The 18,212-nt window shown below is 37.7% G+C and overlaps 1 protein-coding gene across 7 annotated transcripts in view; it reads right to left on the reverse strand.

Annotated features, from left to right (window-relative positions):
- Positions 1–18,212, reverse strand: part of LOC135215582 (SRSF protein kinase 1-like) — a 335,971-nt gene that overhangs the window by 168,741 nt on the left and 149,018 nt on the right. For 5 of the 7 annotated variants that reach the window (XM_064250448.1, XM_064250445.1, XM_064250447.1 and 2 more), the window contains exon 1: positions 14,153–18,212. This exon is cut by the window's right edge. The exons of the other annotated variants lie outside the window; for them this stretch is intronic. In XM_064250448.1, coding sequence (XP_064106518.1) covers positions 14,153–17,775 — 3,623 coding nt within the window. In that variant the 5' untranslated portion in view covers positions 17,776–18,212. The remainder of the gene's footprint in view (positions 1–14,152) is intronic. 7 annotated transcript variants of the gene reach the window in all.

Consider the following 18,212-nt stretch of genomic DNA (forward strand, 5'->3'; position numbering starts at 1 on the left):
ATTGCCAACCACCCTGAATAATTTTCATGATGGGATTTAATTCACATTGTCATCTCAAGTACAAGACACACTTTTAGAATTCTGATTCTGGTAGTAGGATCCTGGCACACCCTTATATAATTTAAATGATCGCTGAATTCTTGTAAACCACTCAATCCCATCAACTGGATCTACTCAACACTGATGCAACACTAATTATGATGCTGCCGTTAATCGTTATGAGTAGGCTCTTTATGAATAATTAATATCTAAGATGAACACTGTATACCTTTTCAAGATATTCAAAAAGTGTTTTCCTTATTCCGACAAGTCTATACTTGACCTTCTTCTTACAATTATAAACTCCACAGAAAGCTCTCAACTGACCCTCATGCCCCTCGATAACATGGCACATCAACATATAAAAGACGCAGAAGTGTCAAAGTCTCATGGTACTATCACTGTCAGCTGGGACTTCTAAACTTCAATTTTAGACATATGGCTTCTGCTCTAGCAGGTCAAAATAAAATGGGCCACCCTTTGCAAACACCCTGGATTTATAGAAAGAGAGACAGAGATGCCTAGGAACCACCACCACCACCATAAGTTTAAGTTGCTACCAGTTAGAAAAAGAAAGTAATATAATCTCAGCAGCTCAATATACAAAAGACAGCCACACTCCTGATGATACAAAAATATATGGACGAGTCAGAAGCAGAAATGTCATCCTAGGCAGATGCCTTTAGAAATTCAGATCTTGTTAGACTACAATTAGGTAAGTTTTCCACATGTGAAACCTAAATGAGAGATATCTCCATTAAGTATATGGAACTTGACAAAGATCTTGCAGGCCAGTTACGAGAGAACAAATTAATTCATAAACTCAGATGAGAGCACAATTTCACTGTCCTGTAGAATATGGAAAAAGTTTTTTAAAGTTATTCCAGGTTTGTCAAGTGATAACATGAATGCACGTCATCATCTTGGGGAAAAGTAAATGGTTTTGTAAACATCTTCCGAGTTTGTTAAGAGATAGAAAAGGATGGTTATGCTAAGATGAATGCACAATATCTTGTCAAACAGCAAAAGGAAAATGTTTTCTAAAGATCTTCCAGGTATGTTAACAGATAGAAATGAAGTACTGATAAACTAAAAAGAATGCACAATATAACTGTCATGAAGTGAATAGAAAAAGCTTCCCAAAGATCTTGGAGATAGGCTACAAAATAGCAATGAAATAATAAACCAAGAGAAATGCACAATATAACTGTCATGTAGCAAACGGAAAAAATTTCCTACAGATCTTGCAGGTAGGCTACAAAATAGCAAATGAAGTAGGTAATAAACTAATAAGACAGCACAATATAACTTTCATGAAGCAAATGGAAAAAGTTCCCAAAAGATCTTGCAAGTGTGCTACAAAACAGCAAATGAAGTAATAAACTGAGTGTACAATATAACTTTTATGCATCAAAAGGTGAACTTTTCTAAATATCTTCCACGTATGTTGAGAAACCAATGAAATAATACACTATGAAGAGAGCACAATATAATTTTCATGTAGCAAAAGGAAATAGTTTTCTACAAGAAAACTCTTCAGTCAAAGAGAAAAAGTCTGAAGTTTAAAATTGGTAAGACTTGGAAACTTTATAATTAGACACCTTCAACTTATGGGAGGTCAATGTTCTCCAGTGGAATCACAGGGGTTAGTGGGGCCCAGCTGAAAACCTTAAACAAAGTTTCCTATAAAACTGCAACCCAGATGTTATTTGTCTTATCTAAGGTACACGAGTGATGAAGTTTTCAATCACGATTTAAATTACACCACAGGTACTCAAGTCACCTCATGCTCTCCTGAACTGCATATTTGTGGTCTTACAACAATAAAATCTTACATCATATGCGACCCTCAGTCTTCTATGACACCATATAATAATTCCAATCTTCTACATTTTGACTACTATAGTGATTTTACTCTGCCTTGGGAACAAGTTTTAAATTGTTAAATTCTTAACTTTCATACAAAAATTTTTCATTCAATATACTTATTTTAAGTACAAAGATTTTCCATTCAATATATTTCACAATAATAAAACATGCATTTATCCCAATCACCACACCTCATCTCCATAATTTGAAGTGAAATTATATCTTTTGTAAATTGAACATAGAGACGTTCCATCATAATAAATATTATCTTTAAAAACCTCCAAATTTAAAATATGCAGTAACACCTTGGAACACTGGCCTCATCATTTCATCATGCACTAAGACCTCTGTATGTGCAAGGCTTGCACCCCAGGGACAAATATGCTGATAAACAAGTAGAAGCTGTACACTATGTTAACATAAAATTTCTAAATATGAAATCAATACATCTTACCCTTGTTAACAAATGCTTATCACAAGGAAAGGAACTTTTACTAAAGACAACCTACAAAATCCTGGAATTCATTCCCACTCCACCCCAAAAGGGCATTTTATTTGCAAGTGCTGATATTTGTAGTATGTAAAGGGTACTTAGCTCCAATGCCTTTCAAAACTCCCTTCCTTGGCAAAAGGGACTTTCTAGGAAATTTGCAAATGCTGCAATGTAAGCAGGAAAAACCAGATAACCAGTCATTGTCGAAACTCGTAAGAAAATCTTACTTTTAATCCTTTGAGTGTCTTGAAAATGATGTAGCCTCCATTTTGATTACACTTTTCATTAAAAAAAAACTCCAAATTATGACCATTCTGCCTGTTTGGAGACATTTAAGTTGCAGTCTTCCATCGGACTGACAACGTAAACCCGGAACATGCTGTAACCGGGGAAATAATTTTTGAGGAATATATTTGAAGAGTGACAAACTCGGAATGACATAAGCAGAGTCTGACTTAACACGGACACTACCTATACATGTCGATCTAAACATTAAATGCAAGCACAATATAACTTTGCAAAGAACGTCCTTACCAAGACAATAACTACCACTTTTTACATTCATTAAAATAATTCTATGGAGATTTTAATTACCTTAATTAAATGGAAACCTAAAGCTGTCACTCTGTTATTGCCTACATTCTTTGTACCAGTCAAGACATCACTTGATCAACTTCTACTGCTTCATAATTGGCGTAGAAACAACCATTCTTTGATGGCTCTTTATTCAGTCGTCATTACATGAACACACATAAATATGCAAATGACAGAAAATATAGGTCAATGGATCGAATCACATAAGAAAATAATATATTTGACCACAATAAACCCTTAAAAAGTGTGGACATTTTTTGGTGTAGCAGATTTTAAAATGAAGACAATATATATGAAGGGGAGAGATTGGACAGTCATGTGACTGTCGTGTGCAAGTAAGGCGTTGTTGCTGTGTTGTCCCAAAGATGGCAATGGGCAGCAACTACAAAGACCAGCAGTAACAGAGCCACCTCTGGCACCCGGTGCTAGGCCATCAACTGTATTACATACAGAAACAGGATCACAAAAGAACAGGGGATTGCATTTTGCCAGTAAGTGACATTTTCATTCATGAAAACCTTAACAACCATGTTGAAACCACCTCGAGTAAAGATGTGTTAGATCACAGTCAATTAGTACACACATGCTTTTCGAGCTAATAAAATAATTAATACTGTAATAAGCTTTGTATAAGGCCTATTTGACATTGAATTCATATAGCCTAATAAATTATCATGTAGGGTTACTGTCAGTCCATATAACCTTAGTTAAGTCTGACAATTTTCCCCACTACTAATACTACAACATAAATAGTATCATAAGGCCTAGGCCTCCTGTAGTTAGAAGTGCTAATAAAGTGTTATAATGTTATTTACTATGTTATCAATAAGTTCTTAAACCTCCTTGTATGCAGAGGCTTCAGCTGAATTTGATCAGCCAGAACAATAAAAGATAGTATTCTCCAATATTACCATAACGGATACTTTAGATTCGTACAATGTTATAGCTTTAGAAATACGTAAACTTGACCAATTAGGTATTCTACCAGGGTTGACCATCAAATAACCAAAGGTTTCCTACCACAGCCTAACCTTCAGGAATGCTTTTTTTTTCTATCTGTCCCTCTCCACAGACTATGAAATACAGCTCAAGTCTTGGCTAGCTATGACTTACACTTTCATAGCTAGCCAAAACTTGAGCTTATTTCATAGTCATCTGTGGAGAGGAACAGGTAGAAAAATCAACATTTCTGAAGGCTATGCCAAGTTAAGCTACCTTTACTAAGTTACGGTTAGGGTATAGTAGGCTACCCTTGGTTATTTGATGATTAACCCTGGTAGACTAGATACTAGTCATTAAGTTTACTTTAATTGCTATAATATAGTACAGTAGTGTGAATCTGAAGTATCTTTTGGGGTAAAAATGATGATGATGAAAGTGAAAAATACTAACTTTTAAGTGTTCTGGCAGACCAAATTCAGCAGAGTCCTCTCCATAGAAGGAGGTTTGAGAACTTATGGGTTAACCTAGGAAATATCATTATAACAAAGGCACAATTGGCAGCATGAGCTTAAGTTTCTTCAACAGACTTTGAAGTCAAGAATATGTTGACAGGCATCAATGTGGCTCCAAAGCAGATTTAGCCTAATAAGAAGTAACCAGAAAGGGAAAGCCAGCATATATATCAGTGCTGGCAACAGTAAGATTTTTACAGCCCTGCAAACTACAATATTAATTGTATCACTATATAGTATCAGGTAAAGCATAATTCTAAAATCCCATAAAATAATAGTTCAGACTATTAAATATTGGTTGTTAGGTATTAGGCTGCTAAACCTAGGATATTAATACATCATATTATCATGCCTATGGATGAAGCTTATATGGGATGACAGTGTTGGAGACGATAATCATTTTAGCACTGTTATCAAATTTTACTGCCTGTCAGTTTTATCCACTAATAAAGAATGATAATAATTAGTTCTATCTCTAGAGTTTAAAACAGCAAATTTATGGTGGAAAGAAAGGCACATAACTTTAGCAGACAGATTAAATACTTTTATTTCTAAATACAGTACACATCGCCCTTGGTGAATGCTGCAAAGATAATTTACCATCTTTAAAGACTGCCAAGCCAGTGGCCATAAGTGCAAAACTTTATGGCTTAACTGTAGAAAAATTTAATACTACTTGCTTGTATAAAGTCGGCTTACAAAGACAAAGGTGATAAAGAAAATCTTAGCTCTTATAGGCCAATATTGAACCTATCATACTTATTAAAAATAGTAAAATTGATGCAATAATGGATGTCAGCAAAGAAATTAAAACTTATTGAAGACCAAACTGAGTGTATACTATTTGGATCTGACAGTACACTACGAAAATATGAACACTATCAAAAGAATCACTATTGGCTTGTCATCCATAAACATTGTAGCTGCAGTGAGGAGCTTAGGAGTATTTCTTGATAATAAATTGTCAATGAAAAACCATATACCATTACATATTGTAAAACCATGAAATTAAAATATTAGACATTGCATTTATCAGAAAATATTTACATGAAGATACTCTGAAAACAGCAATTTGTAACCAAATACTTTCGAGGCTTGACTACAGCAACGTTTATATACTACGGTCTCCCTAACTACCTACTAAAAAAAAATTCGGTCTCCCTAGCTACCTACTAAAAAAAATTCGGTCTCCCTAGCTACCTTAAAAAAAAAAAAAAAAAAAAAAAAAAAAAAAGTCTCCCTAGCTACCTACTAAAAAAAATTCGGTCTCCCTAGCTACCTTAAAAAAAAAAAAAAAAAATTCAGTCTCCCTAGCTACCTACTAAAAAAAAAAATTGCAAGTAGAAAATAGAGCCGCCAGATTAATGAAAAGGATTATGTTACCGTGACAGAATAACCCCCACATTCATTGAGCAAGACTGGTTCCCTGAACGAGCAAGAATAGGTTACAAAATACTTCCTACAGTCTTTAAAGCACTAAAATATGGTGAACCAACATATCTGAGAAACTGCTTAAGCTTCTTTAGGTCTGAAATGAATATTATCATCAGACATACAAGTGAAGGATATAGGCTATTTGAACCCAGAACAAATTGTAAGTCAGGTGAGAGAACATTTGATCATTGCGCACCAAGACTATGGAACAAAATTTGAAAAAGACTTAAAGACTCTCCTATTCTGCAGGAGCTACGATAATGACGAGAAAACGCTAAAAGATACTAATTATAAATTAGAAGAAGCAACTTATTTTGGAAAAGTACAAGGGGCCCCCAGAGAGGGAATCGTCTGTGGAGCGCTGTACATAAAACCAAAGGGAAACAAATTGAAAGTGAAACGTCAAGAAATGTAAGGGCCAGAAACTGATGAGAGGAATATACTAAATGTATAGCCAAAAGTTACTAATTACTCAGATAATGGATTACATATAGCAGAAACATGGTTTAGATTATATCAAATAGTAAAAAATGGGGATGAGTAAAAATATATATTAAAAAATGAGATTGTAAACTTAGATTGCAATTCGCTTTGTTTCAATAATCTGGTGCCAAAATATGAACAAACATCTGAACTTCTATTAGTAATGTCTTTTTCTCAATTTTGATTTATTAGTTATTACATTTAAGCTGTGTATTTGTCGTGAACGGAGAATGGCGTGGTTTGTTGTCAATCTTGACGGAGCACTGTCGTCAGTACTGTCTGCACGCTACGCAGAAGTGCAATTATTTCAGTAATAATATAATGTTAACATCAAAAATAATACTAGACTGTGTTCTTGAATGCAAAAGATACAATTTTTTTGTTAAATGAATACTAAGCTTTGTAATAACAGGATGTTATCTTGCAACCTTCAACGTCATGATTACGTTCCTGAAAAGACTACATATAGTAAATCATAAGGCCACTTCCAAACCTTACAAAGGTGGATGTACTCCAGAATGACAACAAGATTACCTTGCTTTAAGTAGCAGAGACAAATAGGGCAGATGGGTAGTAGAAGGCGTGCTATGGTAATGTTACAACCACTACATTAAACAAAATAGTGCTGACTAAAAATAATTTGGCTTCGACAGCATGCTGACGGGATGACACAACCTCTCCATAGACCGACAGATCTCCCTCGTAAGTGATGTGCGAAAGGAACACAAGGCAAATCTGTAATTACTGCTGGTGTCTATTTTCATCATTCAATATTGGCTTTAATGGTAACGTTACTAATTGCTGCTATATTTACTAATCACTGGGTTTGGCAACAGCCAGTACAAACATTAGCCTAAACAATTCGAGAAAAGGCGGTTTGCCGGTGTCAGTTGCATAACCATAAGAAGTTTTAAATAAGAGTTGTGTCACAGTTGCCTAATAACTTAGAAAAAAAAAAATTATCATTCTCAATGGCGACTTTCATAGGTAAAAATAAAATACAACTTTATGCATCCTCACGCAGTAAGAAAGCAGCTTTTGGCTCCGACTGAATAAATGAATAATGAGTAGCTGCAAACTGTTTTGCAATAAGCGAAACATCGTCCGTAAAAAGCGAAATCACACCTTTACTTCTTTAAAAATTTACTCTGATTATGAATAAGGGTTAGCTGTACTTTTAACTCAACATTGCTAATTTACAAAAATGTACCTGCGATTAATGGTTCATTAATGTTAATGAGGATGACGTTAGTACTAAGGCAGATGACAGTAAACATTCTATGACCTTGATTACCAACATGCAAATGGTGCATGGTCGTAATGCTCATATTCCAAATAAAACACTCCCAATGCGTAATACTCTTTGTAACATATCTCCCCCTTTTATATATATATATATATATATATACATATATATTAGGACATGGCGGCAAGACTTTCTACAGTAAGATTAAAGCAACACATATACAACAGGAATGACATTAAATACAGCCAGTAATCATACCGAGCGTAGGGGTGCGCCTCGCATTTGAGCCGCTTGCTGCCTCCGCTGGCCTTTCTTACAAGTTGCTCTCCTCTATATCTATATATATATATATATATATATATATATATATATATATATATATATAATATATATATATATATATATATATATATTATATATATTATATTATGTATATATATATATATATATATTATATTAGTATATATATATATATATATATATATATATATATATATATATATATATATATATATATATATATATATATAATATATATATATATATATAATATATAATAATATATATATAGGAGAGCAGCTCATAAGAAAGGCCAGCGGAGGCAGCAAGCGGCTCAAATGCGAAGCGCACCCCTACGCTCGGTTCCAATAATATATAATTCTAGTAGATGACTTCTTAGGCATCTCCCCATTTGATGATATGATTACTGGCTGTATTTATTATCATTACTGTTATATATGTGTTGCTTTAATCTTACTGTAGAAAGCCTTGCCCACCTTGTCCTAATACATATATAATATATATATATATATATAATAATATATATAATATAATATAAATCTATATATATATATATATATATATATATATATATATATATAATATATATATATAATACTTATATATATATATCACACATATCTACAGGTGAAAAATAATAGACCAGGGTGTAGGTTCTGACCGGTTTCGGCTTTATTTCAAGCCATTGACAATGGCTTGAAAATAAAGCCGAAAAACCGGTCAGGACCTACTACCTGTCTATTATTTTTCACCTGTGGATATGTGTGACATATATATCTATCTATATTATATATATATTATATATATATATATTATATATATATATATATATATATATATATATATACAGTGGAAATGATTACTAGGAATTTCATGAATTCACAGTACCGTAATTATAAATTCTAGTTACGAGTAGGGAAATATTTCATGAACATTCTTTCCACTGATTTATTTAAAAAACTAACACTTTTGCAGTAAAATATTAAAATTCCAGGTAAGGGTACAAAATGTTTGAAGAAAAGTAAAAGAAAAAGGTTATCATTAGACGCAATTCTTTTGTGAAGGACTAAGACTAAACAATAAGGTGATTATTTTCATATGACCCAGTTACTCAAAAACTTTCCTTCAAAGATAATTGGAAATATTTATGAAATTCCTGGCAAACATCACAATAGAAATGTATAGCGCAAAGCAGAACGGACCTTATGGTAGATTAAAACCCATAATTAATAAATATTCGCTTATATAATGAAGTCATGTGTATCTACCATGACGTTTTAAATATATTATTTATATATATATCACACACACACACACATACATACACACACATACACACACACACACACACACACACATATATATATATATATATATATATATATATATATATATATATATATATATATATATATATATATATATATATATACATACATAAAATGTCTGTGAAGTTAAACAATTCCCTCTAATAAAAAGAGCCCATAAAATTGCAAAAAAAGTAGAAAGTATATACATTTCAGAGAGCAAACTGTCCCTCTCCTCAGATTGGGGATGAATGAGAAGAGTTACAGAAAAGGCGGCATTTACAAAAAGAGGCCCACAGGTCAGCCATTACGTCATTTCAGATGGTAATTCATTTTTAACCTTCTTAATCGCTGATTGGAGGAAGATTTTATTTATAATATCTGAATTCCACGATACCTTTGAAACATTCATTGTGTTTTTCTTTGATCAAAGCTGATTCTATCATCTGACTTTTGAACAGACAATTGCTGCTAAAAATTATATGTGACAAATTCCAGTTTAATCTGTGATTATGGTTATTTGTATGGTTACAAATAGCTGAGCTCTGTTGTCCATACCTAACTGAACGTGTGTGTGTGTATGCAACCATGAAATATAGCCAGTAATTATATCATCAATCACAAAGAGGCTAAAGAAATTATGCACAGAAAGGTAACTGTAAAATCAACATTACTTAATCATGTATTATGAAGAATTACTTAGTTCACCTTTCCTATTGACCTGTCGTACTGACTTTCTCTCTCTCTCTCTCTCTCCACATACACATGGATATATGTATATATATATATATATATAATTAATATATATATATATATAGATATATATATATATATATTATATATATATTAAAAACTACTGGTCACCTTTTACCTAGACAAGTTTGTGAGTGCAAAGCCTTCCATCGAAATTCGTGGTCGCTTCGGCAACTTGACCTTGCTCTGATACTCTGGATGCGGATTCGAACCTTGCTACCGGACATCAGAATTACTTCAAAATCTTTCATTTGGATCAAAGGCTTTGTAGTGAAAAGTGCATCCGAAAAGTGTGAAGAATTCGAGAAGTTATGATGGCAATGCAGTTGTTACAATTACATACAAACACACATAATATATACATAATCCTACATGTGCGCGTGTACATGTAGGAATGTTTTTATGGAGGTTTTATTTTTGTGGCCTTGTAATGTGATTGGATTTATAAATTACATCCCGATATTAACATCTCCAGCCATTTTATAAATTACGATTGCACTAATGGCACGGGTTTTGTACGAAACGACTCTACCGTTTTGGTTAATATTGTACCAAGTATGACTTGTTCACTGACAGAGAGAGAGAGAGAGAGAGGAGAGAGAGAGAGAGAGAGAGTGATGTATCATATAAGGGACAAGAGGAGGTCACATAAACTAGTATCTCACGAGACTCAAGTCTTTTATACGGGCTGCTCTACGAGCAAGAGCCCGTGCTGGCACAAGGCCAGCTTAATCTTAAACAACAACAGGCTCAAGTCAAATTATAATTCCAAGGGGATCGAATGCCACTTTTCGGTTCAGAGCCCAAAGTACAATCTTTGCACCACGAGGGCCGCTCACTCATAAACACACACATACAGAGAGAGAGAGAGAGAGAGAGAGAGAGAGAGAGAGAGAGAGAGAGACGGGTACACCGATCGATATCCAAGAACTCACGGGAAAGAAAATGGGAGAGGAGGAATGACTATGAAAAAGCGACAACGTCCACAGTCGACACGTAACCCTCTTCCCGCACCCGCACTGCTTGTGCCGAGTGAGTGAGTGTGAAGGAATGCTGGCGAGTTTTTACTGGGGGAAATGAAGGCCGCATGTGACTTGGGCCCCTCAAGGCCAAGGACACTAGAAAAAAATGTTCCCTTAGATGACAAAATAACGAGGGCGTTGATAATCTGAAGATTTCTATTGTCTACCTCTTTCTTTTCTACGTACAGCTTAACTGCTTGCTTTCTTTATTGCAGCAAATCACTTCCAAACGCTCCAAAAGCTCTCGCAGGGTAAGGTCTTCATATATGGGAACTTCCAATATTGACCATCAAAACATATTTCATCACTTCCTCCTTTATACGAGTAAACTAAAATTTCTTAAACTAAATCCAAAAGATCAAAATGAACTTGAAATGTGAAACCAGTAGGTATTCAAACAAACCAAACATTTTTTACCAGTAGGTATTCAAACAAACCAAAAAACCATAAATTTTTTTTAATCATTATAAAACCACTTGCCATATACATACAGCAATGAAGCGCCAAACTAATCTTTCTGAAAATCAAATGCAATCGATCAGAGGCGAAAACTCTACTTAGCTATTAACAAACGGTTAACTATAATAACTATTATTGAAACTGCTCGTTCTACCGTTTTCGTAGACTTCAATGAACAAAACTCTCAACAACAAACACAATGAGAGAGAGGAGAGAGAGAGAGAGGAGAGAGAGAGAGAGAGAGAGAGAGAGAGAGAAATTCGCCGAGTTATCGAAGGCGTATACAGACAATAACCGGATCGTTTGCCGAAGTTCAAATCGATATCAAAACCTTTAATTGCATTCCGATTTTTTTTTTGCTTCTACTTATTTTTGTTTTAGCGTGGATAATCATCTTCAAAGGGTAACATAATATTTGTGTTACCCTTGATAAAGTGAAAAGTCAGCAGCCAAATTAAACTATGCAATACCCGATCGTATTTTAGTAGTGGCAACATAGCAGCTATAGTTAAAACATTTGCGAGCGACGCAGCTTGATGTATACGAGCAAAATGAATTTCAGATATAACTAGTACATTTTTGTAATACTGTTATCATAGATGATAAAAAGGAGACTAAGCGTACATCTAGTGCTAATCGCCTGAATAACCGTAAATGGCACTTGGCAATGAACCGAACTGATTATAGCAACGTGTGCCGACGCATGACTCGGTGAATAAATAATAACACTGGGAAATGGCGCAGACCACGCCGATATTCTCAAAGCGCTCCGAGAAAATATTAGCTACCTAATCAATCCTATTAGACATAGTAATTAACATAAACAGAACAATCAGAGCTCGGTTCGCTAAGACACTTCGTACAGGCAACTCTCTTCATAGGGGGAACTTGGCATCCAGATACAGTTTATCACGTGAGTATACATACCTATTCATCGTACGTAGTTTATATCACAAATGAATTTTGACAAAACTTATTTATACAGCATGGGCAGCGGAGTCATCGGCAAAGAGTGCATCATCTCATTCAGCAACAACCACCAATACCCTGTAGGGCCTTTTTTTTTTTTTTTTTTTTTTTTTTTTTTTTTTTTGGTACCCTTAGTGAAGCAAATGAAAAATCCAGTTCTACCTGGCAAACTCACATCATTGAGAGGAACTACGTTCTTTCGAATAGTTCTGGAAATATTTTGAAGAGAATGAGTCTTCTTAACTACATATATCCAAATTCTGTAAACAGACAGCAAAGAAAACGGAAAATTCGCAACAGTAATTAGATATACATAAATCAATTACGTTGGTAGATCTATAGTTTGCTCTCTCATATATCAAGACAGCTTTCGCTCTACAATTCTAGTACCCGGATCCTCCAATTCTGCCCCTCTCTTATGCATTACCCTATATATGTATATTCTTTCCTTGAGACGTCTGTGCTCCGTCTTGAAAGGACTGGCATGTATATGGCCTAGAACATTTCCAACTTCGTTCTTTCAACTTGGAGGTCTGTAAGTTTTTGGTTTAGGAAGGGGCCCCTCGAGGGGGCAAGATACAAACGTGACCATGACCATTCATGCAAATCTAAACAAGATTTCATTTTACTACACCGTAAAATGGGATTTTGTTCAAGTTTTACAAGTCACCTTTGCTTACTTCAGCCATCCACAAGGTGTTACAATCTCTGTTGATATGTTTTGTGGTTACCTCATGACAGCAAATGCTAAATGCAGGAAATTACAGTAAAACTAGGAGTTTGGGACAGATGTTTTTCGCGGACGGAGAGAGAGACGACAGAGAGGATGGAGGGGGGGGGGGGCGAGAGAGAGAGAGAGAGAGAGAGAGAGAGAGGCGCGGCAAAATATGAAACTATTAGTATGAACTCACTTCCGGCATCTGATATTCTACAAACTTATGTTTTAATGAAGACACAACATTAAAATACCTTGTAACCAGAGAAATTAAGCTATATTTTAAGAACAAACATTGACCTGTTTTGTACCAAAATCTCTTATACTTCGGTCTAATATTCACAGCAGATTCTCCACACCTTTCCTACAATGATCAGTTCAGACACTAAAGCTAAAAGTGAACCCTTTACTCTCGGATAGCTTGTAACTCTCCACATGGAATCTCTTCCACTGACTGCGAAAAGCATCATTCTGTGATTTCTTGGTTCAACGAACTGCCTGCAACTTTTTACAGTGACCTATCCTGCAAAAGTAGGTTCAGTATCTCAATTCAGGTTCAAGCTTACCCCCTATTAACCCCTACCTCTCCCACCCCCATATAGTGTGGGTTGTAAGCTACCCATCCTTTGTAAAGCAAAAAATCTCTCTCTCTCTCTCTCTCTCTCTCTCTCTCTCTCTCTCTCTCTCTCTCTCTCTCTCACACGAGAAATTTGACATTCGTAAATAAATTAACAGGCGAGTGTGCTGTTACTAATTCATGAACAAGAAGAGTATCTAAGTGATCTCATTGTGAACAAAACAAAATAAGACTGATGGAATGAGTATTAAAAGCCTCTTGAAAAATGAATGTGTAAAAACCTTGACGTGCATCTATCTGTATGCACTGTCTTTCAGTCTGATGATATGAGAAATTAAGGCAGAACTTACAAGGGACGAATTTTAAAACTCTAAGACTTAATAATACCTAAAATGTAAACATAATTTATGCACAACTAAGACAGACTAACATTCTTACCTTCTCAATTTATAAGGCGAGGGTTCAAAACCATACAGAATCCTTTCGACGCTGGTGGGTCGTTCAATGACGGTACAATCAATACATCCAATTTCTTCGATATTTTTATGCAATTCGTTCTCCTCCTCCTCCTCCTCCTCCCCCCCACTCTCACTATCACTACCACTATCAATCTTCTCTTTACTCTTGACTCCTTCACAAACACTGCTAACGCTCCCCGCATTAATTTGACCACATTCACGAACACTTTCGCTATCACTTATACTCAAGGGCGCTTTTTCCGCCGCCTGTCCCCTTGCCTCCGCTAATGCTACAGTAGCACTCAATAAATTGTCACTTCTGCTTCCTGAATCAAACTCAAAAGGTTTCTCAATTTTCTCTTCTTCGACGACTTGGTCCCCTTTGAGTTGGAAAAGCAGCTCACTTCCTGCTGCCGATTCAAACGAATCACTACTACGGCAAGCACTGTAGTAGCTGGAAGGTCTGCTGTTACTGGCACTACTCGTTTCTCGGGGCTCACAAGGAACTTCTACGACACTCGTAAATACATTCACTGATGATTTACTCGCAGATTTGTTGCTTTTACCGCTCTCCTTCCTCAGAAAGGAAGGAAGCTCGGCATCTTGAAATCGACACTTTTTGATATCATCGACGTTGTCGATACTGACCGACTTGAGCTGATGCCTTAGAGAAGGTATTTTATTATAATTCTGATGATGATGATGATGATGATGATGTTGATGGGCACGAGCAGATTTTTTCGGATGTTTTTTGTGATCTTTAGTGATCTCCACAGATTTATTTTCGCTGAGTAGGGAATAAAAATCCTCCTTCAGAGATAAAATCTCATCTCGTAAATTGCTGATGTCTTCGCAAGAAGAGACGATGCACCGTTCTTCGGAATCCTCCTTGAGGTGCGCCTGCTTTCCTTTGCGGGTCAGAATTTCCGCTTTGATTGCACTGATCTCGTTCTTCAGACTCGTGATATCAAACGTAGGAATACTGGGCATGCTTGGCGACGTTGCCAAGGCATTCTCAGAGGGCCAACCCTCATTCTCATTTGCGCACTCTTGACGATAAGGGTCATCGCCATAACTGAAAAGGAAACCTAACGGCGGTGGCGGCAGAGTGGGCGTGGGAGGCGGAGGTGGGAGGAGGCTGGGAGTGGGAGGAGGGGTCAATCCAATACAATCACTGTTTATGCACAGAGTCAAGTCATGGTGTTGAGTCCTCATACTTGAAAGGTCTCCTTCTCTGGGTTCCGCTCTTCCTTTCTGCCCATCGGCTTTCATCGTCATTAATATCCCTTCAGTGCCTTGACTCTTACTGGCACTAGTGCCACCACCACTTCCAACACCAAAGGCATAAGAAGTCGACTCTGTAGCACCAGTCGTTGCAGATGTTAGTTGCAAGAGTGGTGGGGAACAGATATCTGAGTGTGAGCACTTGATCTCCTGCTCTTGCTCCTCCTCTGCATCCAGTTCCTTCCCAATTGACCTCTTGCATTTAACTGCAACATCTGGAGTCCCTTGGATCTTGTATGGAACCTCCTGAGGCAAACATTGATAGTCGAAAACATCACAATCTTCATGAAAGACTTCCTCATTAAACTCAAATTTCCTTTTATTCTCACAGTTACTTTTTACGACACTATCTACGTTCATATCAAGCAGAAATAAATTATCATGTTGCTTTCGATCTCCCAAAGCATTACATTCGTCAAAATCTTTCACAGAATTAAAGTCACCATCGACTGAGTCATTGCAAACGTTGTTTTCCTTCGATTCATTCAACGCCTGTGAAAAAGATAAAGAAGAAATGGAATACGAAGGATTATCACCCCCAATGAATGAGCACCGAGGCGAGTCGATGATGATTCTGTTCACCTGTTCGTTTTGCAACTGGATTTCTGGTTCACGTAACGAGTTAACTTTCTCAACCATTTTTTGGTCGAGAGATTCAACGACTTCGTCGGTTCCTGGTGCTTTCGGTTTCTTCGAAAAAGCATCGTCTGGCGAAGAAAGGCTCCCACCAACAAGCTCCAACATCATACTATTCCTCGCCGAGGAACCATTACTCTTGCATAACGGCTGATCTTTCGTGACGTCCTCCACTTCGGTGTCAGTGTCTGAAGCGTCTTGTTGATCAAGGTGGGCTAATGAAGCCTCTATGTTGTCCTCGAGGGATTGGTCGTAATCCTTTCGTCGTTGATGGGTAGCATCACCAACAACTGAAGATGACGTCGCTGGCAACGTACTACAAGCATCAGCAAGAGCGCTCGGCGATGTCGAACCGACACTAGACTCGCACTCTGGACTGGAGACAAGAGATGCATCGAGGGATCCCGTAGACACTAAGGAGGAAACACTAGTAACGGAGGACAGACTGTCACGGCGGTGGTCTCCCGCAAGGGCGTGAGTTGTTTCCTTAGCTTCCTGAATGGCACGCATCATATCTTCCTGTGCCGAAGTAAATCCTCGTACGGCTTCCAAAACAGCTTTGTTTGGGTTACCGCTTTCGAGACCACGATAATGATCATGCTTAAGGCTTTCAGTCGATTCCTCTGTCGATCTCACCTCCTCCCTCTTCTCTCCCGCTCCTCCCCCTTCGGAGCCATCGTCGAGCAATGGACTTGGAATAGATTGCTCGTGATGATCTCCACTGCTTCTCGATTGACCTGCAATTGCCAGTGATGTTGGGTCAGTCTCGCGTTTGGGATGAATCATGGAGGCCCGTGACACTCTCCGCGCCACACCCGACCCTTGACGATCATGTACACTTTCACCTCCACCGCTCTGAAGGGGACGGGGCGAGCACAACGTCGAGATGCGTTGCAAAGATGAACAAGGCTCAAGTGGAAGTGCGGCTTGCGCTGGAGGGGGAGGGAAGTTATTCGAGTTGTTAAGTGGCGGGGGAGGTGGAGGGGGAGGAGGTAGTAAAAGTGGCGTGACAGGGGTGCCGCAGGGGAGGGTGGGAGAACCGTTCGCGTCTCGAGTGTCGACCACACTCAAAGACTCACCAGAATCTGAGTCATGTGTCTTGTTGTCATGGTGGGTGGAACATTCGAGGACTGCCCTACCATCTTTCTCCTCCTCCTCCTCTTCCTCCTCCTCCTCCACCAACTCTACCTCCACCTCCACTTCCACTTCATTCACTTCCTGTTGCTCTTCTTTTTCTCTCTCACCCACAATTCCGCCACCTACACTCCTCCAAAGGGCACTCAGTATGCCACTCAACAGGGCAAAACTCACACTGACAGTCATCAACCAGAGGGATTTGAAACATTTACGCAAGCACTGCTGCAGCCATCCTGCCTCAGGCGGTGCTTCCGTGAAGGAATTGGCCTGGTGGTGGTGGTGGTGGTGCTGCTGTTGCTGTTGCTGTTGTTGCATAGGACGTCGTTTGCGATCTTTGCGAGTACGACGACGACGTAACTCTGTTCGTTCTCTCTTGCTCCGCTGCGCACTGTCACTGCTCTCTCTTACTAAGTCTCGGGCATGGTGGCTAGGACGATGGCCAGGATCTGGGGCTAGCACCACACTCGGGGACCACCAAGGCACCAACTCACCCCTCCCACCACCACCACCACCACCACCACCACTATCTTGATGCCCCCCCATCATCGCAATGAATAAGTTTAACAATTAAATGGTTATTAGATCACCAACTTGTCCAACCATCGCAAACCGAAGTTGAGACACCAAATCACGCAATTCGAATTTTTCACGAAACATTTGCCTCTCGTTATCTATTTCTTTCACTGAGGCTCTCGAACTTCCTTTCGTGGTCTTTCAACAAAAGGTTCGGAAATATGACGACGACGAACCATTTTCTTTCACATCAAAATCAAACACTCGCATATCAATTCCCGCACTGTTGCGACAATGAATGGGACCTTCTTTACAAATGTTACTGCCGTCGGAGAGAGAGAGAGAGAGAGATAGGCCGGGGAGGGGGGATGGTGGTGGTGGTGAAGGAGGCTAAAGGCAGTCAGTAGCCGTGACCATATTCCCTATGCATCACTCGTGAGTGACGTTAGAAGACACCTCCGCAATTTCCT

Source organism: Macrobrachium nipponense, chromosome 5, assembly GCF_015104395.2.
Source record: "Macrobrachium nipponense isolate FS-2020 chromosome 5, ASM1510439v2, whole genome shotgun sequence".
Lineage (NCBI taxonomy): Eukaryota > Metazoa > Arthropoda > Malacostraca > Decapoda > Palaemonidae > Macrobrachium > Macrobrachium nipponense.